The 23,832-nt window shown below is 43.3% G+C and overlaps 1 protein-coding gene and 1 long non-coding RNA gene across 16 annotated transcripts in view; one reads left to right on the top strand and one right to left on the bottom strand.

Moving 5' to 3' along the window:
* Positions 1–23,832, bottom strand: part of LOC131487471 (uncharacterized) — a 200,054-nt gene that overhangs the window by 97,964 nt on the left and 78,258 nt on the right. The gene's annotated exons all lie outside the window — the stretch shown is intronic.
* The window catches only part of IRAG1 (inositol 1,4,5-triphosphate receptor associated 1), a 121,805-nt gene that overhangs the window by 62,963 nt on the left and 35,010 nt on the right, over positions 1–23,832 (top strand). For 6 of the 13 annotated variants that reach the window (XM_058688215.1, XM_058688222.1, XM_058688216.1 and 3 more), the window contains 8 exons: positions 404–474; positions 2,627–2,800; positions 3,365–3,442; positions 4,211–4,263; positions 4,467–4,514; positions 5,940–6,560; positions 8,365–8,443; positions 19,090–19,213. In XM_058688215.1, coding sequence (XP_058544198.1) covers positions 404–474; positions 2,627–2,800; positions 3,365–3,442; positions 4,211–4,263; positions 4,467–4,514; positions 5,940–6,560; positions 8,365–8,443; positions 19,090–19,213 — 1,248 coding nt within the window. The remainder of the gene's footprint in view (positions 1–403; positions 475–2,626; positions 2,801–3,364; positions 3,443–4,210; positions 4,264–4,466; positions 4,515–5,939; positions 6,561–8,364; positions 8,444–19,089; positions 19,214–23,832) is intronic. The other 7 variants (XM_058688219.1, XM_058688213.1, XM_058688218.1 and 4 more) reach the window with 5 other exon arrangements.

Raw genomic sequence — 23,832 nt, 5'->3', positions numbered from 1 at the left:
CTTGTTTTTTATCTTTCTTCTCCAGAAATCATCCACATCTCTTCCAGACAATTATTCACATTTTATGAGTTTTCTACAGTTAGATGTTCACTCAGTCCGGGCCCTAATGAACAGTAAATAGTCAAAGTTACATTTCCTTAGGGAAGTGTTTCAAAAACCTTAGCAAGCATCAGAATCACCTAGGGGGCATGTTCAATCAAGATGTCTGGGTCCCACCCCCAGAATTTCTGATCCATTTGGTCTGGGGTGGAACCTGAGAATTTGCATTTCTAACAAGTTCTCAAGCTTAGACAAGCTTGAAAGATGATGCTCTAGGACGACTTTGAAAGAATATACAGGTATCTGTGTGTTTACCAGTTGTGGACAAATTTGCTTAACAAGATGATTCTGTTCTGTCTTTCAGAGCTCACAGTCCCCATAGGAGGCTTTCTCACCGAAACTTGAAGGTTTCCACTGTTTCACTGACTTCTGTGGGTAAGGGCTAGTCCAATTTATCTTATTTCTGTAGAGACAAGGGTCCGGCTGAAGTTGTGTTTGAGCAGGAAGGCTAAGATCTGGCAGCTTAGCCAGGCTCAGCCCCTTCCCCTCTCTTAATTCTCAGGCAGGTCCATAACTATGAGCCCAAGAGGGCAAAGTCAGTCTGCCCCTCCGTGTTTGTGCCCAGAAGAAGTATGATATCTAATTATAATTTATTTGGTAAAAAGACAAGGCCAGGGGGTAAAGAAAAAGATGAGGAAGTCAAAGAGAATACAGCTGGGTGAGGCTCAATTCTGGGGTTCAGGGGGCAGAGGCCTCCACCTCCTGCTAGAAAGGCCCACATCCAGGTAGGTACGTGCCTGAATGCAAGCATGTCTGCCCCAACCACGAGTTAATTCTCCAAGTGGTTTCTCAGGGTCTGTTCTGGACCATTGGAACAGAGATGTCATACAGATTTGGTCTCTGATTTCATGTTGCTCATAGTCTATGAGCAGACTAAGACGTGAACAGATATAATCAAGACACTGTATTTTAAGGCCCTTCACAGAAGTGTTAGGGAAACTAAGGCAAGAAGGGGACCAATTCTGTCTGGGGAGGGGGAAGGCTGGATAGGGATTCCAGATGAAAGAGTATTTGAGTTGTACCTCAGAGAGTTGGACAGACAGACAAGAGGAAGAAAAAGCATTCAAGGTGGAAGAAACAACATGGTGGAGATGCAGGAACCATAACAGAGTAACAGAGTGACTGAATGTTCTGATGTGTGTATTAGTGTCAGGGCTCTTTCAAATGCTGGAAACCTAACTGAAACTCTTACACCAAAAATACATACATACATACATTCATACATAAAAATAAATAAAAGCCGGGTTTTGTGGTTTCAAGGAGTGCTGAATCCAGGTGCTCAAGTTGGGTCATTAGTAATTGGTTTATCCCATCTCTACAGTTTCATGTGTTTGCTTCTTTTTTGTTGGTTCATTTGTTTTGTTTGTTTGTTTGTTTGTTTGTTTGTTTGCAAATGGCTACCAGCAACTCCAGGCTTATGTTGCATCAGTGGAAATAGAGTGCCTCTTCCTGTACACTCAACACAATTCTAAGACTTGCCTCTTCCTGGCCTCCCATGGCCATCCCTGAGTCAATCACTATCGCCAGGGAGATTGAACTCATTGACTGGCCATGGCTGGGGTGAGGTGGGGGATAGGATTTATCTTCTTCCTAACTAACATAATTGAGACTCAGAGGGGTTTCATACAAAGCAAAATGGGGAACTACAACCAGAAGAAGGGGAAAGGGAAGCTGTAGAGGCACAATGAGAGCTATTCATCACCAAGGGGGATGGGAGGGAGCTTAGGAGAAATATGTGGGATGGGCAAAAGTGCTGGGCCAAGTTTGGCTTTTGCACATGACTAGGGACCATGAGAAATCCTGATGAGGTAAGGCAGGAGGATTGCAAGGTCAGATATGGCTCTTAGGAAAATCACTCTGATAGGCAGTGGAAGATGGGATGAAGGGGAGAGCCTGAAGGTAAAGGACCTAGGAAGTGACTGTTGTAATTGTGCAGGTGAGATCTAAGAAACAAGAATGGAGAGGAGGCACAATTTCCAGAGATATTTATGAGGTAAATGATGATCGGGACTTGATGATCAGTAGATGGGATGTGAAGAGACTGAGGAAAGAGTGTGGAGTGACTTCCATGTTTCTGAGCAGCTGGGGAAAGTGGTGTCATTCACCCAGAGAAGACCTGCTGGAGAAGAGGCAGTTTTGGGGAAGGATGGGGGTAGACAATGTGAGTAGAGGAAAGAAGGGAGGGAAGGTGGCCATGATCTTTGGAGTGTTCCCTTTATCCACACATCTTAAGCTCACTAGCTTGTTGAAGAAACAGAGACCTGAAGGATGAACACACTAGGGAAACAGCACAGAGGTGGAGCTCCTGATGGCTTTCCCTAATGGCAGAGTTTAGGACAGTACTGGGAACCTGTTGCAGAGGACTTGCCACAACCACAGACTACAGGCAGCCCTATCTGTCTCCCTAGGCCAGCATTAGGGTCAACGTTTGGCTGGCTGAGTCCACTCTGGACAGCTTCCCTGGGCTGGGGTGTTGGGGGACCAAGGATCCTATGGCTCTTGCCCCATGTTCACCCTCCCACTGCAGACCCTGCAGGGCACATTATTGACCTAGTACATGACCAGCTGCCAGATATCAGCATCTCAGAGGAGGACAAAAAGAAAAACCTGGCGCTGCTGGAAGAAGCCAAGTTGGTGAGTGAACGATTCCTGACTCGTCGCGGGAGGAAGTCCAAGAGCTGCCCCGGAGACTCCCAGTCAGGTAGGATACACAGGTGGCTGCCCTGAGCACGTCCAAGGTGGGGTGGGGGATAGGGAGGTCCAGGCTCCAGTTGTGGGAGCTCTGCTTCCAAGAGGTGGCCTTTGACTTGCCTGCCCCCAGGCCTCTAGACCCTAGGAGGACTGAGTCCTGTGGAAGGAATCTTGTGAGAAGAAGACATCTTACTCTGTTTCAGAAGTTCTAAAAATACTGATCCCACTTTAGTTCAGAAAACTCTGCTTTTCATTTTTTAGGCCTATTGTGTTTTTGTTTCACCAAGAAATGTTAGCTCATATGATACCCATGAATTTAGCATGGGTTTCCCCTCCCTGAATCCTGCATAGAGAGAAATCCCTGTGTGATGCCCGTGTGCACAGGCTCCTGGACCACTCTGCATGGATGGAGTCCTCCTGCGGTAGGAGCCTTATCTGGCAGTCCAGAATCAGTCCCTGTCCCTGACGAAACGATCCTAGTTCCCAGGGATCAGATATACCTGAAAGGATGTCTTTGTTTAGCTGAAGTTGTAAACCTTCACAAATGCTGGCCAGTTTGTGTCTGTTTCCACAGCTGTTGCCTTGAACCTCAGCCCCGGAGCTTCTCCCGCATCCTCTCAAAGCAACTCGCTTACTGTTCCCACGCCGCCTGGTGAGGTCCAGTGCCCCTGGCTTCTCCCTTTGGGTGGCAGCTGAGCCCCTCCCATGGCCTGAGCAGGATGCCTCCTATCTTGCAGGCTTTCTAGTCAGGACCCCTGTTTGGTCTTCTCCTCAGAGGGCTCCCAGCTAGGCCTAGCTGGGCTGGCTCTGAGGAGGTGGATGTACTTTCTATTGGGGTTCTGAGCTCATGTGGGGAGACAGGCCTAGCCCAGGATGAGGCCAGGTAGGAGAGGATGGAGGCAAGGTTGTGGGAAGGAGGCTAAAACTGGTGCTTTCTCTGCTAAGAGAGGACTTGCAGAGAGATCACCTCAGAGCTTATTTAGAAAGGCTTCTATTTGGACCACTCTTTTATTTTTTGGTTTCTTCCCTTTCATTAGGCTGTGTATGGGGCCACACCCTCAAACCAGCTCAGAAAGGGGCATGGTGCCAGGAAGAGCAGCATGCCCTTGTCAGAGTTGTGGGGCAAGCTCAGGCTCCAGCCAGGCAGCCTAGGTTCAATTCCTAGTGCTGATACTTCCTGGATACATGGTCTTGATTTCCCTCTGCCTCAGTTTCCTCATGTGGTTTTTATGTTGATTAAATGAGGGCTCACCACAGAACCTGACATGTGGGAGACACTCAACAAATGGTGATGTTACTGGCAACCAGGCCTGAAGGAACTGGGGGAGGACATTCTGGGGAAGTAGATGTGTTTTTGCTAAAGAATCAGCTGACAGTCTGGAGTGCTGGACATCACTCACCAGTGTCTGGACCATTCCAGGTTTGGATGCATGCAGTGGCCCAGAGTCTTCTTTGCTTGGAGCACCACCACAGGTAACAGGGGCCCAGTTTGGGGTTTCTATGCCACCTGGTCTCTCTTCTTATCACTTAACCCCTGTAAGACCCTCCATGGTGTATTGAGATGAGGGTTCTGGGAGGGGGAGACATCTATTACCTCTAGAGGCCTCTTTGAGGGTATTTCAAGAGGAGATATGATTTCTTCACATTGCTATCTGACTTGTGTTTACTTTCTCCAGCAGAAGGGGGATGAGGCCGAAGTCTCTTCACCTCATCTTGGCGAGCCTGTGAGTGTGAACTCTGCCCAATCTGCATGATTCAGGTGGGGGATACACTGTTCCAAAAGCCTAGGCTGGCCCTGGGCAGCCTGCAAGTGGGTGTACATGAGTGGAGGGTCAAGACTGGGGAGCTGGAAGGTTCCTCTGCCTATCATGATGGGAATTCTGAAGTGGAGGGGGGTAAGGAGGCAGGATTCAGTGGGGATCACCTCCATGGTGGCCCTGCTTATATCCCTGCACCCTCACTCAGGCCACTAGCCAGAAACTAGGGGGATTACTAGGCCCAGCAGCAGTCAGGCAAGACTGCTGCTTTTTCAGCTCTAGTGAAAATTGCAGTAAAGTTCCAGCCCCTGGGTAGGATTCTTCCTGGGGGCAGCCTGGAAAATCTCACCTTTGCTGATGAGCACTAGAAGGATCCCACCCCTACTCAGAGCAAAGTGCTCAAGGTGGTGTTGAGGGCAGCATAAAATATAATATCATCTAGAACTGGGGCTGGAATAGAGTTCTCTTGGAGAGTTTCAGTACTCACACAAGATAGCCACACAAATACCCCAACATAGACCTCTAGGCTCCTCACAAAGCAGGTTTCCTTCAGGAAATAAAATAAGAATTCAGAAAGATATCACTTTTGCAAGAATCACCTGATTCGGGGCGCCTGGGTGGCGCAGTCGGTTAAGCATCCGACTTCAGTCAGGTCACGATCTCGCGGTCTGTGAGTTCGAGCCCCGCGTCAGGCTCTGGGCTGATGGCTCGGAGCCTGGAGCCTGTTTCCGATTCTGTGTCTCCCTCTCTCTCTGCCCCTCCCCCGTTCATGCTCTGTCTCTCTCTGTCCCAAAAATAAATAAAAAACGTTGAAAAAAAAATTAAAAAAAAAAAAAAAAAGAATCACCTGATTCAATGGTCTTTAACCTCTTTGGATCATGAAACTTTCTGAGGAAGTATTGAAAGCTGTGGATTCTCTTCCCAGAAAAACATAACACGTACACATAAACACACATATACATTTTCCATAATTCCAGAGGTTACCAAATCTGATGAGAAATTGAGTCCCTAAGAGTTAAAGTCCTTGCCGAGAAGAGTCAGGACTAGAAACCAGAGCCACTGAGTCAAGGCCAAAACTTGTGGCTGCCCCCAAGCTGCCCTCTATTCACTGTCCTCCACAGATCCTAGCCCTTGGGAAGTTCTTGGCAAATTGTGTATGGCAGGTCCCCTTGTCCTGTCTATTTTATAGACCTCAGGCTTGTCTGTGGATCCCTTTTACTGGTTCAGACTTGACTGAGAAGCCCTCCCCTAGCACTTAGTGCACACACAGGCACACATACACACAGGCACCTTAGCAGGTCTGCGGGGGCAGAGGCCTCACAGTGGAAGCGGCCACACCTCTTTCCTCTCTAGCCTGCCTCTATAGTCCTAGCTCTACCTTGTCTCTTTCAGAAGAATGTCTCCAAAGGGCTAGCTGACCGGAAGCAGAATGACCAGAGGAAAGTGTCTCAGGGCAGGCTGACTCCTCGTTCTCCCACAACTGAGAAGTCCAAAGAAATTGCAATTGAACAAAAGGAAAACTGTGATCCCCTCCAGTGCTCTGAGGCCACACACAAGGGCTCAGCTTCCAGCATAGGCAGTGGTGGGAAAATGGCCTTGAATAGCCCTCAGCCTGGTCCTGCTGAAAATGACCTGGGAAAGGTGCTTCTGAAGACAGCCAGGGAGGGCAACCCTCTGCCTAGAGGTCCAGCCCAGGGTTCTGGAGGGGCAGCTCCCCTGGCCCCCCAGGAAAAAGGTACAGCTGGAGAGCCGACAGGGTCAAAGTTTGGCTCCAAAGCTGAGCTGCGGTCTCCTGCTTCTCGGCCACCCCTATTGAGGGGGGTCTCCTGGGACAGTGGTCCTGAAGAACCTGGCCCCCGGCTGCAGAAAGTGCTTGCCAAGCTGCCTCTGGCAGAGGAAGAGAAGCGTTTTTCGGGCAAAGCTGGCAGCAAGCTGGCCAAGGCACCTGGACTCAAAGACTTTCAGATACAAGTGCAGCCAGTGAGGATGCAGAAACTGACTAAGCTCCGAGAGGTGGGTTCCTGAGGGCCAGCTGGGCAGGGTGTACACTCCAGGTCCTTCCTGAGGTTCAGATCTCTGGGCCAAGCTGGACTTGGGGCAAGGTAGCTCTGGCCTGGACTTGGGCCTTATAGGGCCCTAAACTTCCCTACCCTGATAAATCAGGCCCACTCTATAGCCTCTTCTTCATAAATGCCAGTTTCAGGTGAGTGAGTGTGGGATATAGATGCCACACAAAGCCACATTTTAAGCCACATTTTAAGGCAGTTATATGGAGGGGCACATGGGCCCTCAGGACTGGGCTGTTTTCCTCTCCAGCCAGAGCTGGAAGCTCATAAACAGGAAGCCCTTGATGGAGCACCTTGTCATGCCTAGGCCTGGGATAGGCAAGGACGGAATAGCTTTTCCCTTTGCCAGGCCCCCCAGCTTTCCTTCCTGATGCCTGTTAACAAAGAGCCTCAAATCCATCTTCAAGGATAATGATGGCCATGAGGGACTGCTCCCCCTGTGGTGAATTTCTTCCAATGTCTGTGACGTCCCCAACTTTCACTGGCCACCAAACTAGGCACAGTAGTCTCTCATGGGGCTGTCACCCTGTGCAGGGGGATATTGGGAGTGTCCAGCGATGTAGGGGACAGAAACAGGGTGTGGGGGCAAGAAGAGGTTAAGGGCCAACCCAGGCCTCAGGTCAAGGCAACTGGGATTCCACGGGGTGGGACCTGGCACCCTCATGGTCGGAACTGGACAAGGCTCTCCTGGCTCCCCTGCAGAATGGGTGTGAGATGGGGAAGGAAAAGAGGTATCTGATAGTGGTCAAGCACAAGAGAGGAGGTTTCTGTGCTAGCAGGGACACATTGCAACATGTCCTATTCAGAAACCTTCATTGCTATTCAGAAACTTTCCACAAGGCTCTGAATTGAATGCTCTGGGGAGCTGCTAAGGAAAGAGGTAAAGGGCCCTGGCCAATTACTTTCATTTGGGCTATGAGCACCCTCTGCTGGCCCCTTCCCTTCCTTCTTTACGCAGGGGCTAAACCACTCAAGTGGCCCCTGCTATACGTGAGACTGAAGATCCCTTTGTAAGCACAATAAGGGGCGAGGAAATCTGTCAGACATTGGAAGTGCTGGTCTGGTGCTGATTGACTTGGAGCAGGTGTGAGCCTACCTGTGCCATATACATGTGGTTGGCATCCCCATCTCTCCTGGACTTTGACTGCTGTGGCCCCAGGCAGTATAGTGGGGTGGCAATTCTCAGGCCTCATTTGTCTGGAGAGTTTAACAACTCAAGGGATGCCATAACAGGCCACTGGGGACCTGGGAGAGAAGTTGTCATTCCTGGGATTGGGCATTCACTGCCCTAAACAGCAGGGCTAGAGGCTCTAGCCAGCTCAAAGCACAGTCATGAGCTCAAGAAAGATCATTTCCAGCGGGAGCTTCATACACATCTAGGGGACAATCCTGTCCCCAGAGTCCTGGGATCTGCTTCTGTTTGTTGTATAGCTCTCAGCCACAGTGTGGCTGGAGCATTTGCCCAGAGGCCCACAGGCTTATTTAAAAGTCAGACCATGTCAAGGACAATTCTTAACTCAAGGAATGTGGTGCTAATGGTGGGTTTTCAGGCACCTTTATGGGCTGGGAGAGGAGCAGTCTTCCAGGTGCCTTTCATATGTCACCACTTTATGACTGTCCAACCACCTTTGAGGCTGCCCTTACTACCTCCCACATGAAGCTGAGTGAACACAGGCCCAAAGACAGAACCGAGAGATGAGTTCAGCCTGATGTTATCATCCAAAATGTTGTTTTCTTCTTTTCTTAAAAAGGAGCACATCCTGATGAGAAATCAGAACTTAGTGGGGCTCAAGCTTCCAGACCTTAGCGAAGCAGCTGAGCAGGAAAAAGGTAGGTGTGGTCGGGGCAGATGCTCTTCTCAGGCCAGTGCTGGATTCATTTTCACCAGATCAAAGAAGGTGAATGTGTAAATACTAGACTTCCTGTCAGGGCCTTTGTCCCATTGGCAAGTGTGGGCCAAACAGAGAGCAGGCCCTCAGTAAATATTTGCAGATAAATGAATGAATCAGATTATGTTTCCTGCCTACTCAGGAAACTTCTAAACTTGTCTCCTTCCAACCAACCCCCTGCTTCCGGACCCCGCCAGTCCTCTCTGAGCCTTGTTAGCACTTAGTGGGCCTGGAAGGGTGACCCAGGCCTGAACTTTTGACACTTCCTTTTCCTCTCACACCCAGGAAGCTACCCAAATAGAATGGTTCCTCTTTTCAAGACATCAGAGTCATCTCTTGCTTTCTAATTTACTGTCACCATAAAGTACAGACCCCAACCCTTTCCTCCCTGGCCCTTCAAGTCCCCACCTACCTACTCTGCCAGACTCATTTTCAGAAAATAAGACTTTGGGTCTCTTGCCTCCCTCCCTTCCCCCTTTCTCCTGGCTCACCTCTTCTATGGGTTATGCTACCTGTGGTTAGTCTCAGCACAGAAGCTTTCTGCCTAAGGATTGTTGTGTGAGCATGTCCAGGGTGCCACAACCATGTTGGAGGCCCTGATCTGAAATATAGTTAACTAACACCAACCTATTCAACATTAACAAGATTCTCAGAAGTAAAATTTCCAACAATTTTTTAAAGTACTATATTAAAAAAATTAACCATCTGTAGAGGAAATCTCTGGAAAAGTATACTTTTCTACTTTTAGTTTTTAATTTGCTTATTAAAGAAGATTCAAAACACTAGGAAAAGATTCAAAACCCCATAAATTCTGAAAAAAGCAATTTTTATTCTTTCCAGTATTTACACTTTTTTCACAATTGGTTTGATTGTGTAGATATAATTGCCTATTTCTACTTTTAAAACTTATTTCATAACCAATTCCATATATTTTGGCTTGTCCTTTTATTTATCATTTGATGGGTGTATTATTGGGTATTTCAGATGTTTATAGTTCTTTTAACTATGATTAACCACCCTACTTTAAACAACTTGGTACCTGTAGTTTTTTCTTTCTTCCTTCAAGTTACTCTCTTGGGATAAATTCTCAGGCTTGAGATTCATTGGGTCAAAGCATAGAAACATTTGCATTTACTAAATTGCTTCCAATGTGGGGGCGCCTGGGTGGCGCAGTCGGTTAAGCGTCCGACTTCAGCCAGGTCACGATCTCGCGGTCCGTGAGTTCGAGCCCCGCATCAGGCTCTGGGCTGATGGCTCGGAGCCTGGAGCCTGTTTCCGATTCTGTGTCTCCCTCTCTCTCTGCCCCTCCCCCGTTCATGCTCTGTCTCTCTCTGTCCCCCAAAAAATAAATAAAAAAAAACCAAAAAAAAAAAAATTGCTTCCAATGTGGAATGCTACCTGCAAAGACTGAGTGAGGACTCTTCCTCCTAAGAACTACCAGCAATTGACTTTGCTTTGCTTTTATTCCTTATGCGCCAGAATATAGTAAGAACCAGATACTCAATAAATGCCACTTTGCTATCACTTCAATTAATTTGCCAGCAAGCAAGTTCAAATTTAAACATTTTAAATATTTATTTACTCTGTTTTTTCTTATTGGGTAGGTTAGCTTTTCATCTCTTTATCCAAGTGTCCATTTGGGCCTTAGGTTTTTTGTTGGTTTGTTTCTTTTTTGTTGGTAATATATGTAAACTTTATAGATATTAACCTTTCATTGACTATATTTTTTTCTTGTAATTGATTTCTAGTTTCATACCATTATTATTGGAAAATATGCTTGATATAATTTCAGTCTTCTTAAATTTGAGACTCGTTTTGTGCCCTAACATATGATCTATCCTGGAGAATGCTCTATGTGCACACAAGGAGAATATATATTCTATTGCTTTTGAGTGGAATGTTCTGTGTATATCTGTTAGGTCCAACTGGTCTAACGTGTCATGTAAGGCCAATGTTTCCTTATTGATTTTCAGAAAATAAGACTTTTTTAGATTGATCATCTAACCATTGATGAAAGCGAGGGTATTAAAGTCCCTTACTATTATTGAAGTGCTGAAAATTTCTCCCTTTAGGTCTGCTAATATTTGTCTTATGTTGGGTGCATAAATATTTACAAATCTTATATCTTCTTGTCGGATTTGTATTTTTCTCAATACTTTTTCATTCTAACATTTTTCATTTAACGAGTTTTGTTATTGCAGAGAAATTATAAAGTTCTCATAATCATCTTTGCCTGTCTTTTCCTTTGAGAAGTCTTCCATTATTTAAATCATTATAAAAAATTATTTCTCCTTGGGGCGCCTGGGTGGCTCAGTCGGTTGAGCGTCCGACTTCGGCTCAGGTCATGATCTTGTGGTCTGTGAGTTCAAGCCCCGTGTCGGGCTCTGTGCTAACAGCTCAGAGCCTGGAGCCTGTTTCAGATTCTGTGTCTCCCTCTCTCTCTGCCCCTCCCCCGCTCATACTCTGTCTCTCTCTCTCTCTCTCTCTCTCTGTTGAAAATAAATAAACATAAAAATTTTTAAAAATTATTTCTTCTTAATTGGGATAGCAAATCCATTTTCTAATAGTTTACAGTTTGATCTATTTTTTGCTAATACCTGTGAAACTTATTTTAAGATATTAGGTATTTGGAGATTTAAGATCCTATTACCTCAATAATATTTTGATAGTATGTATATTTCTTGTTGTTTTGTGGCTTAGACCATCATATACTATATTCTTTGTGTATATATATACCAAATACTAGTGCTGGGCCCTTGATTCTGTTTTATTCTGATCAGTACTGTACCATTTTACTTACTGCTGCCATATAATATGTTCTAGTATGTAGTGAGGTTACTTTTCTCTCATTGATCTTCTTTCTCAGAATATTCATTATATTCTAGATATAAAGATTCAGTGTGAAATAATGGAAAGAACAACTGGACAAAAAGTCAGGAGATTTGAGTTAATGTCCCACTCCAGGAACCAGCTGATGGGTCTTTAAATATGTTCTTCTGGGGCGCCTGAGTGGCTCAGTCGGTTAAGTGTCCAACTTCAGCTCAGGTCATGATCTCACAGTCCATAGTTCGAGCCCTGCATCAGGTTCTATGCTGACAGCTCAGAGCCTGGAGTCTGCTTTGGATTCTGTGTCTCCCTCTCTCTGCCCCTCCCCTGCTCATGCTCTGTCTCTGTCTCAAAAATAAATAAAAATATTTTAAAAAATTTAAAAAAAACAAATATGTTCTTCAACCTCTGTTCCCTCTTGGACTAGAGAGGACCTCAGAAGGCTCTTAACTTTAATCTAAGATTCAAGGATTACAAGACTTTTCTAGTTTTGCCTATACCTATTTCTTACCTACCTTACCTCTTCTTACCTACCTATTTCTCTAAGTGAAATTTATACCATTTTATACCTACCTACCTATTTCTTTAAGTGAAATTTATGCCATTTTATACAAGATTTTAATTGTGATTGCTCTAATGCTACACATTGGATTCAGAAGAACTGTCCTAGTTTTGTTTGTTTTTACAGTTTATAGACTTTTAAATTACTTACTTTGAAAACATTTACTTCTCACTCAAATATATGGTTTGTCCCTCTATTGAGTATTCCTTTATTTTTCCTCTAAAAGATTTGATGTTCTTGTACAGGTCTCCCATTTCTCTTATTGGGACACATTCTATGTGATTTATAATTTTGCTTGTTTATGAAGAAGACTCTTTTCTTCATTATATTTTCCTAGCTGATAATTAGTGGCATAAATGAATGCTGCTTGCTACTATACATGTTCCTTGTATATTAACAAATGGCAGAGGGATTACTACAGTGACTAACTGGCACAATTACTATAACTAGGGTAATTATTACATCTCAGGTACTAGGCTAGGCATTTGATAATATTGTCCTGATCACTTGCAGGTCATTTCAAGCCAAAGATGTGAGGCTGACTGTTGGCTAGTTCCCAGGCTGCATGCTGGGAATGCAGAGGTGAAAAAGGCTCAGGCCCTGCTGTCCACAAGAGGGCCTTTTCCTGGCTGTCATTATTAATCCCCTCAGCTACCTCAACAACCTCCTATCCCTTCGACATTCCTGACCTCCTCACCCAGCTCAATCCACTGTCCACACTCAGCCAGAGGAATCTCTAAAATGCAAATCCAGTCTAGCATCTTCAGAGGCCTTCATTATGCTCTTAGAATGAGCACTGGAATCCTTAGTAGGATCTACAAGGACCAGTGTCATTAACCCTGCTCCCCTCCCCCACATCTTTGAGGGCCACTCTCCTTTTCACTCTCAACGTCTTGGACTTTCTTCAGCAACTCATTCCCCCTTCTTCTTAGGCTTGGCACAGGCTGTCCCCTCTACCTGGAATGTTCTTCCTCTCACCTTCTTTGCCTAATAAACTCTCATTCTTTAGATTTAGATTCTTAGATTTCTGCTCAAATGTCACTTTTCTAGAGAAGACTTTTCCAGCACCCCCAGATCCTTCTCTCTTATAAAACCTACCATAGTATGAAATGTAGTGTTTTAGTATTTCTCTAATTAATCTCTGTCCCACTAGGTAACAAGCTCCCAGAGAACAGTGACCTGTCTGTTTTGCTCAGCATTATATCCCTAGCTACAAGCCCATTGCCTGGAACACAGTACGCACTCAATAAATGTTGAAAAAATGAATGAGCCTACTCTCACCTTCCAGGAGAGGAAATGCAAAGATAGACAATGTAACTATAATACATTGTGTTAAGATTTCAACAACACAAAGTATCTAGGAACACAGAGGAAGAAGCAGCCAACTTAGTAGGGGTAAGTGAGTCAGGGTTGGATTCCAGGAGGAGCAGCTTTGAGCTGAGGAAAAGAGGGGCCTCCCAGGCAGAGGGAACAGCAGGAGCAAAGGCACACAGGCATTTTCTAGTGCTTGGTATGTTCTGGGAACAGAAGGAATCGCATGTGAACCAAATGTGGGTCATGTGTCCTAGTGAGATGGGCAGCAAGGGTGGAGGGTGAGGGCTTTAAGGGACAATTAATGAGTTTAAACTTTATTCAGGACCCCAGAGAAACCTGCAGATAAGGAAGCATCAGGATCAAAGCTGAGCTTGAGAATAATCTTCTAGACAGATTGTGAAAGCTGGCTTGAAATGGGAGAGACTGAAGGCAGGGAGACTGGTAAGAGGGTATGGAAACAGTGTGGTGAGAGGTGACAAGACTGTAGACTGAGATGGACAGGAGGGAACATGGGAGGGACAGGTTTGAGAGCTATTTGGAGGTCAGTGTGGCAGGACTGGTGAGGATGGGCAAAGGGGGAGACCAGAAAGACCACCAGGTATGTGTCTGCATGGCCAAGGGGGTGATGATGTCATTAATCAGGATGGGAGCGCAGGAGGAAGAGCTCACTTGAGGAGGAAGACAGCAAGTTTGGATTCGGATGTGCCCATGAAGAGCAATTTGGATGCCACAGTCTGACAGACCTAGTTTTGCATCCCAGTTCTACCACTAATTAGCTGGAACACTAGGGAATCTACTTAACTTAGTTGAGCCTGAGTTTCCTAGGTTGCAGTTTCCCCAGAAAATTAGCTTAGCAATATTTATTTTGCAAGGCTGTTATAAGGAATGAATGAGAAAGTACATCTAATGCAAGCTGATGTTTGATTAATTGTGGCTGTTGAAATCATTTTCATTAATCTGATCCAAGTGGCAACGTCTAGGAGGTGGTTGGATCTCTGGACCTGGAGGTTGAGAGAGTGTGGGAAGTCGCTCTAAGACCTCCCCTCCCCCCAGTCTGAGCTCAGAGCTGTCAGATCTCAGTCAGAGAAAAGGCCAACCTGAGAAGATCAATCTGAGGAAAGTTTATCCCCAACCAGTAGCTTTGGCCCTTTGGGAATCTTCCTGGGTCTCAGAGCATCTTTAATCAGAAGCCTTTTCTAAGGCCTGGAGGTTGCCAGAAACAAATGCTTTCACTGGAATGAGCTAATATAGGCAGATATTTTTAAAATAATTTTACTGCTAAAATACCCCATGTCCATTATCAAAATATTGAACTAATAGTGAAAAATATAAAGAGAATAAAAATAGTTTTTACTAAGTGCCCTCTTCCCCCAAAATGAGGAAGGAAGAAAGATGGAAGATTATGCTAGATTGCTAGATGTACTTATTTTAGATAAAAAGTTTGAAAATTTAATTGAACTTGAATTAAAGTGGAGTGAAACCATAGGACTTGCTGAATTTTGGTAATTTCTTCCTCCAGAAAATAGAGATTAGTTTTTAAAAGTTTAAAATACACGTTATGAAATGCATCAAGAGCTTGGAGTCATTGAGGTACTTCTCTCACATTACGTGTTTTAAAATGGGATTATTGATTTCCTGCAGGGAAAGAAGAAAATGACAGCACTACTTCCCACCTTCATATTTCTTCCTATCTTTCCATCTCCACGTGATAAATTATTATTTTTATACTGTCAAGGTTGTAACAATTACTTGCATTCTGTAACCATAATTTCCATAGTTGTTTAGTCCTAAACTTACATGTAAAAGGATTTAATGCTTACCATCAATCCCTTTACTATGGCTCGCCATTCCCAAGCTTATGATTTTGTTTTGTCTTGTTTAGCTGGATTTTATTGTCAATATTTTTCCTAGCAGGGCTCAGAGATGCTGTTTTCTGAATTCTAGCATGTTTGAAACTGTTGTCTTTATTCTTGAAGGACAGCTTGGATGGTTTTAAATTCTGGGTCATTCTTTCCTTCAGAACTTTGTAGATGCTACACTGTGTTTAATGTTGTTGAGAAGTCTGAGGTCAGCTAATTTCTAGTACCCCTCAACCTCCACCTATCTCTGTAGATGGCTTACTCTTTCTGTGAGGGTAGCTGGAGAAGCACTTCTTCATCCGTATATATATTTTTCCCCTTTACATGGCATGTTCTTTCAATCTGCAAGTTCAGCTTTTCCTTCAATTGAGGAAATTTTTTCTTATATCTTTGAATATGTCCTTTGTTCCTTTTGTTTTGTTCACTAGTTCAGAGACATCTCTGTAAATTTCTCAACAATATCTCAACTACAGGTCCACTATTTCATCTCTAAATACTTCATTCTTTCTTTCTTTGTGTTCCTTGTATTCATCTCAATCTCCCCCACCCTCCTTACTAATTCAGTTTGAGGCCATATCTGTTTAATTCCTTCATATTTCCAGCATATTGATTAGTTCTATATTTTTATAATTTTCCTTAGTTCTGTTATTTTAGTCTTTGATTTATTTCTTCAAATTGTAATCTTCCGTCTTTGGGCGATCCTCTTATCTCACTTTTGATTTCCTATTTTCATTTTTCTTCAGGTTCTAACTTCTCCTGAGTCAGAGAATTTTTCACAAAAATGCATTTTTGATGTGTTTCTTAACTCTATGCTTCCACAGGAGACATCTGTCTCCTTCCTACATGTTTTCTGTCTTCTTTCCTTTATACCTTCCTCTCTTCTTTCCTTCCTCTTTTGACTATAGTATTTGTGGATGTGTGCCATGCCATTTGTTTTCATTTTATTTCTTTTTGAAATTAATATTTTCACCTGGATTTTCTCTTTACCTAGAGAAATATTGTGTAGGTTAATTTTCATGGACTCCTTCCTACCTTATTTAAGATCTCTGTTCTCCCGCAGTGTTTAGCTAAGGACTGGGTATTTTGTGTCTGCTTTGTTACTACTTAGGTGGTAGGGTAAAGGGGAAGTTCAGATGGAGTTGTGGGTAGTGGTGTTCGTGGGATTGGTTTCTGCTCTTTTATTATAACTTTGTTCATAGTTCAACGTGTGAGTTTATTATACCACTCTATCGGTATATCTTATTCTTTTGGGTGGGTAGTGGTAGATATTTCCCCAATTCAGGGTAGAACTGTAGAGACAATCTGCCCAGGTGTTTATTTTCCAGACTTGATGCAACTATTCCCAGCAGCCACTCTAACTCCCTTGCCAGAGGAAGGAAAAAACAGACAAAATCCAAGGAGTGTGGCCACTATGCTATTTCTCAGAAGTGGTGATCAGGGATGGAGGGCAGCTTCAACTGGGGCTTTCCATATGTCTCCTGCCCTCACTTTAGTGAATGGGCTTGTTTTATTTATTTTTTCTTTTGTCTTACTTTCTGGTAAATCCCTCCACATTGTTTGAGATAATCAGCTCTGGTAGAATGCTGTGCAATCATTCTGCCTTTCCTCTCCCTTCCTACTCAGTAAGAAAAGCAAACAGCAGCACAGGCAGATTTTTCTCTTGTTGGAGTATTGTTGTAGTGGTATTGAGATCCTTCCACTCTGAAGAAACTTTCTGACTCTCCTATGGAGGCTGCCTGCTCAGCCCCCTCAGTCCACTTCCCTTCTCATTCTGTGGTATTACACTGTCAGAATTTTCCTTCATACATCTACCTCTCAGTAATGGTTCTTTGAGGGAAGAAAAAAGGGCTATCAAGGGTGGGAGTTCTACATTTATTCCTAGTAAGTTTTGTTTGCTCAAACCATTATTTTAAAAGATTATTAACTTTTCTTATATTTGAGAGTTGCTGGTATATTTATGGTTGGTTTTAAAATTTTTTGTTATTGTCACTTTTGTTGAGTTCAGGAGGAGGGTGGCTGGTTCTAGGACCTACCAGTTCTGGGATCACCCTTCAGACAGCCATCTTAGCAGGGCTAGAAGGCCGTAGCTAGTTACTTTTTTTGGTAGGGGAGGAGAGGCTCAACATAGGAGACTTCTCTAGTCAAAAGCCCCTGGTATGGCTTTCACTCAATTATTAGATCTTGTATGATTCAATCAATCATATAGATTTCTCAGGAGTCCAGTGCTTAAATATTGCTCTGCTGGGTACAGTGTGGATACATCAAGGTACAGTGAGGCCAGAGGCACCACAGGGTTTACCGTCTGTTACATGAAAATGTCAGAAAGCAGTAAGTGCCGGGACATAACCCAAGAGATGACAGGTAACTAAAATAACATCTAGTCCAATCTTTTATCCAAAGAAGAATCACTGACTACCCCATTTCTTTTTTTTTTTTAATTTTTTTTTTCAACGTTTTTTTTTTATTTATTTTTGGGACAGAGAGAGACAGAGCATGAACGGGGGAGGGGCAGAGAGAGGGAGACACAGAATCGGAAACAGGCTCCAGGCTCCGAGCCATCAGCCCAGAGCCTGACGCGGGGCTCGAACTCACGGACCGCGAGATCGTGACCTGGCTGAAGTCGGACGCTTAACCGACTGCGCCACCCAGGCGCCCCACTAACTACCCCATTTCTGACAGATGGCCCTTCAGACAGTGCTGGGATATCTGAAGTGTCAGAAAACTCCTGAACACTGTTCTGTTATCGGAAAGCTCAAAATACTTAAATATTCTTTACTTTGAGCCAAACTATAACTCCTTTTCTCTCTGCATGGTCTCCTTTGGAGAAGCTTCTAATTCACATGACTCCTAATCTAAGCTCCATTTAGATGGCTACCACAAGTATGCCTATAGTCCTGATCTCTAGCCTGGCCTACAATTCTGGAAAATTACTGAGCAGGTTGAAAACTTATTGCATCAAAACCCATGAGAGATGGTAGAACATGGATAACTATAAAGTCCTGCATGCGAATAAAAAGTAACTATTGTATGGGATGAAGATACCTGATTTAGCTCTAGTAAAAGAGATTTGAGGCTTGTAATCCTAAATGTACTGTGAGCCCATAATAAGGCACAGCGAGTCTATGCTGCCTGAATAACAAATGTCAATACCAGGGACATTTGCCAATATCTTTCTGAGCTAAGAGCTTGTTAGGACACATCTGGGCCTCTGGTACAGCAACAACCAGAATGTGTGCAGGCAGGGGATGATATCTAGGAACCGTGGTCCATAGTCCATGAGCAGTTGGGAAATAAGGCTACAGCCTGGAGAAGGGAAGTTTTAGAGAGGTACAAAAGCTGTCTTCAAACAGGAGAAAGATTTATGGGAAAGAGAATACTTGGTTTGTTCTTTCTGCTTTCAGAGCACAGCCCCAGGATAGTTTTATGAGATAACAAAAGGCTGTTCATTGGTTCTGTTGACTACGAGGCATCAATTTCTGAGGTCTGCAAAAGATCTAACTAACTTACCCTGGAAAAACCCTGTTTCTATTTCTGTCTATGGGGATATGGAACCAGATTTCTAGGTGGGACACAGATGAGTGAACCATTGAATTCACTTGAGGAAGAATAGTTGGGCAACAAACCTTCTGAGAAGCCTGCCAAAGAGAGGGAATTTTTCCAAACATTATAGCCAAAGAGCAACCAGCTTCCAGTTGTCAGAAACCAACCTTGAAACCCAGACATGAGAGCCTGCTTGGTACTGTGGATAGCAATGGGAAGAACTAGAATTTAAAGCAGATGAAATTGGTTTAAAATCTGACTACGCCATTTACTAGTTTTGTGACATTAATTACTAAACTTGCTGAGTCTTGGCTTACCTACCTATAAAATGAAATGATTAAGTTCTAGCTCATTGGATCATTGTGCAAATAAAATAACAATTACAAAGCCCCTGCCATATAACTAGGTTCTTACAAACTGAAGCAAGTTGCCAACAGTGCTACTGTGATTTCAGACATTTTATAAGTTAAACACTTTTTTTTTCAGGGCTCCCTTCTGAACACTCCTCAGGTATTGAGGAAGATGAGTCAAAGAGTGGCTTGGATGTCATGCCCAATATTTCTGACATGCTGCTGCGCAAACTGCGGGTCCACAGATCTCTTCCTGGAAGGTAAAATCAGGGCATAAGTTGCATAAGACCCTGTATTGAGTGGGCCCTGTGTTAGTCTCTGGATGGGACATAGTGGAGCACCAGCCTTGATTTTTGACTCGAGAAAGGTCAAAGTCTCATGGTCTAGACAGGGCTAATTCATCCAAAATAAAAAGAATAATAAAAAGCTATGTAAGGTGGTTCCAACTCAAAGAGCAGGTGGGTTTCATAGGTGGGGGCATGAGGTATCACCAGAGGCTAATGGCAGCAGTGGGTGGTGGACTTTGGGCCAGGAGACATAGTTTCAATTCGAGATCTACCATTTACCCATAACTGAAAGATTCTAGGTCTGATATCTGCATAGATACAGATGTAGAACATTTGGAACCACACAAGGGTTGCTTGGGGAACCTACCAGGTTCTTCCACATGTGGGGAGGAAGTGACTTCACTTGCCAAGCCTCAACCTTCTCACCTATACAACAGAGGTCATAAGTGCTCTGTCATTGGTAGGGTGCTGCACTAGCTAAAGGAGAAAGTGTTCAAGCTGGGACCTAAAACCATGTCAGCACATGACAGACTCTTGATAACTAGATTGAAAAGCAAATAGTTTGGAGCATGAAGGAGAAAAGAGAGGGTACCACTAAGCAGTAAGAATTGGGTGGGTGTCTGCAATTGAGGCATCCTGCCAAGCCCAAGCAACCTGGAGACTAAACTGTTGTGGGAGTGCACTGGGGGGAAAGCCTATTAGGAGGACCATTCAGACATAACAGAACCCCCTGATTTGGGGGTAAATATGAAAGGAAAACAAGTTTTACCCAGGGAGTGTGATGTGTTCAAACTGCAAACCATCATCACCTAAAACACAGAGTCATCAGGGCAATACTCAGAGGACCTAGCGACTAAGCCAGCATCAGGAAAAGTGCCAGAAACAAGTCAGAAGCAGGCTGCATCCACAGCTGGAGGAGGGCGTGGCTTGGGCCAGTTCATCTCATAGAAGGCAGAGAGGGGCTGTCCAGAGGAAGGAAACTAAAGGAGAAGCACTCTGAGCGCACTGCAGGTTACAGAGCATGTTTATATGCTGGGTGTCTTTTGGTGTTTATGACAACCCAGTGAAGCAGAAAAGGAAGATTTTATTCATCTTCAGTGAGGGAAAAGAGGCAAAGAAACATGCTAGCAAGTGACAGAATCAGGAATTGAACTCAGCATGGGCTGACTGCAGACTCAATGCCTTTCCATCTATACCAGGGGCCTGTCACAATTACCAAAACAACCATTGATACTCTTGTCTGTAGTGAACAAGGCTGGTCAGTGGTGTGATTGGCTTCCTTTTCCTCAGGAAAGTTGAAAATAATTAGTATCATTAGAACACACCTCCAGCTAATTAAATTCCCTCAGCTTCCCCAGGAGAAGAAGACTGAGCACTTCTATTTTCCTTGAGTAAGTCAACAGCTACTAGCTACCAACAATGAGGCCAGACAGAGCCTGCATGGGCCTGCACAGTCAGTGAATAAGATCAGCTTCTGAACATGTGGTACAGACTCTCAGATTGAGGTCAGTGGCTCTCATGCATTGTGCCAATAGCCATATTGCCCATCCCCAAACTTCCTGCTCCAACCACCAAATCAGGCTCCCTGCTCCTGGCCTTCATAGAGGCTGTGCAACTTAGTCCACTGGCTGGGCCCAGAACTCTCTATCCCTGGTTTGGAGGATGGAATAGATGGGCAAATAGTCATGTGAGACATTGACCAACAGGGGGAAGACAGAGGTTTAAGAATCCTTCCTCCAGAAGAAATATGGGGAAATTACACTTGAGTTTTAATATGAAAGAGTTAGTTTCATGATCTATGTGGGCTATGTGAGTTGGGACTGGACCATACAAAGAAGGAGCTCACGGAGTCAGCAGGTTGAATGAATTCAGTAGAAAAACCAGGGACCGAACACAAATTAGGGACACAGTCAATGGTTGATTAACAAGAGTGTGAAGAGAACATGTTACTGGGTCAAAAACCAATAGGAGCAATAAATAGGAATTTAATCAATAAATATTCATTGCCTATTTTATTCCAGACATTATAATGGAGAACAAGCAGACACAGTCCCTGTTCTCATGGCACTTACATCCTAGGTGGGGAGACAAATAATATTTAAGTAACTAAATGAATGAGTTCAGATAGCAAAGCTGCTAAGAAGACCATGATATAGGCACATAAAGAGATGACAAAGGAATGGAACATTCAAGGGTCAAGGACGGCCCCAGTGATACAGTAACCATTAACCTAAGACATGCAGATGACAAAATGAAGCCATCCATGCAAAGATTTCCAGACAAAAAGCACAGTGATTTTAACAAATGATGCTGGGATGACAGGATAGCCACATGCAAAAAAGTAAAGTTAGAATAACTTTACCTCACACAATACACAAAAATGAGCTCAAAATGAACCATAGGCCAAAATTTAAAAGCTAATGCTATCAAACAATTAGAAGAAAACATATGAAGAAATCTTCAATACGTTGGTTAGTCCATCGTTTCTTAGATATGACACAAAAACACAAGCAACAAGAGAAAAAATAGATGAATAGTATTTCATCAAAATTAAAAACTTTTATGATGCAAATAATATCATTAAGAAAATGAAAAGACAACCCACAGAATGTAAAAAAATATTTGCAAATCATGTATTTGATGAGGGATTTGTTTCCAGAATATATAAAGAATGCTCATAACTCAATAAAAAAGATAACTATTTTTTTATGTTTATTTATTTTTGAGAGAGAGAGAGAGACAGAGAGTGAGCAGGGGAGGGACAAGAGAGGGGGAGACACAGAATCTGAAGCAGGCTCCAGGCTCTGAGCTGTCAGCACACAGCCTGATGTGGGGTTAAACTCATGAACTGTGAAATGATGACTTGAGCTGAAATTGCATGCTTAACTGATTGAGCCACCCAGGTGCCCCGAAAAGATACTATTTTTTTTTAAACGCAAAGGATTTAAGTAGACACTTCTTCAAAAAATAAGCACATGGAAAGATGCTCAGTGTCATTAATCTTTAGGGAAGATTAGGGAAATGCAAATCAAAATATTAATGAGATACCATTTCACATCTACTAGAATGGCTATAATAAAAAAGATGGACAATAACAAGTGTTGGTGAGGACATGAAGAAATTAGAGTCCTTAGTAAAATGATGCAGCCCCTTTGGAATAACAGTTTGTCAGTTCTTCAAAAAGTTAAAAATGTATTTCCATATGGCCTAGCAATTCCACTCCTGGGTATATAAGAAAAATAAATAAATAAAAATATGCCTCTACACAAAAACTTATAAATGTTCAATAACAGCATTTCGTATTGGCCTGAGAGTGGAAATAACCCAAATGTCCAGTAACTGATGAATGAATAAATAAAATGTGATATACCCAATTCAATGAGATATTATTCAGCCACAAAAATGAAGTACTGATATATACTACCACGAGGATAAACCTTAAAAATATTAAGCTAAGTGAAAGAAGCCAATCACAAAAATCCACATGTTGTATGATTCCATTTATATGAAATTTCCAGAATAGGGAAATCCATAGAGTAAGAAAATAGATTAGTAATTGCCTAGGGGTGGGAATGGGGGTTGGAGAAGATAGAGATTTGATTGCAAATGGATACAGGGTTTCTTTTTGGAATGATGAAGTTCCAAAATCGACTATAGTGATTGATGGTTGTACAATTCTGGGAATATATTAAAAATTACTGAATTTTAAATTTTAAAGGGTAAATTTTATGATACATGGATTATATTTCAATAAAGCTATTACGAAAGAGAGTGGGGAGAAAAAGGAAAGAATAGTAAATGCTAAGTCCTGGGGCCACAGTGAGTGTGTCTGAGGAACAGAATGGCCAATGGGTCTGGAAAATGGGAAGATGAAAGTCTGGTAGGGACTGGTTCACAGAAAACCTTGATTTTATTTTAAGGTCTATTAAGGGAGTTTGAATTCTGAGGCAGGCAATGTCACCCCAGTCTCCTTGTATGTCATCTGCTGGGCTTCCGTCTTTTTTGGAAACCCATGGCTCTGTCCCCTAGCTGTCTATACCAGTTCATAAGACATAGCTCTCTGCACCAGGAGCTGGCCATGTCTTGTGGCTTTTTAAATTTGAATCACACTTCCCTGAGTCCTCAGGGCTTTATACATTTTATTTTATTTTATTTTATTTATTTTTTTTTTTTTAATTTTTTTTTCAACGTTTTTTATTTATTTTTGGGACAGAGAGAGACAGAGCATGAACGGGGGAGGGGCAGAGAGAGAGGGAGACACAGAATCGGAAACAGGCTCCAGGCTCCGAGCCATCAGCCCAGAGCCTGACGCGGGGCTCGAACTCACGGACCGCGAGATCGTGACCTGGCTGAAGTCGGAAGCTTAACCGACTGCGCCACCCAGGCGCCCCAAGGGCTTTATACATTTTAAACAATTGTGTTCTATAGCAAAAAAAAAGCAGAAAGTAAATTATCAAAATAGATGAGTTTGGTTAATAACGAAAATATGTATATTTTATATACTATCCAAATAAAGCCAGGAGTCAAAGGCAAGCTCAGTGAGTTTTGATAAGTTTGTGTAAGCAATATGTGCTCTATATGACAATCAAGAT

This window comes from Neofelis nebulosa, chromosome 10, assembly GCF_028018385.1.
Source record: "Neofelis nebulosa isolate mNeoNeb1 chromosome 10, mNeoNeb1.pri, whole genome shotgun sequence".
NCBI lineage: Eukaryota > Metazoa > Chordata > Mammalia > Carnivora > Felidae > Neofelis > Neofelis nebulosa.
Note: the sequence above shows the minus strand (reverse complement) of the source record. Positions and strands in the feature narration are given on the sequence as shown.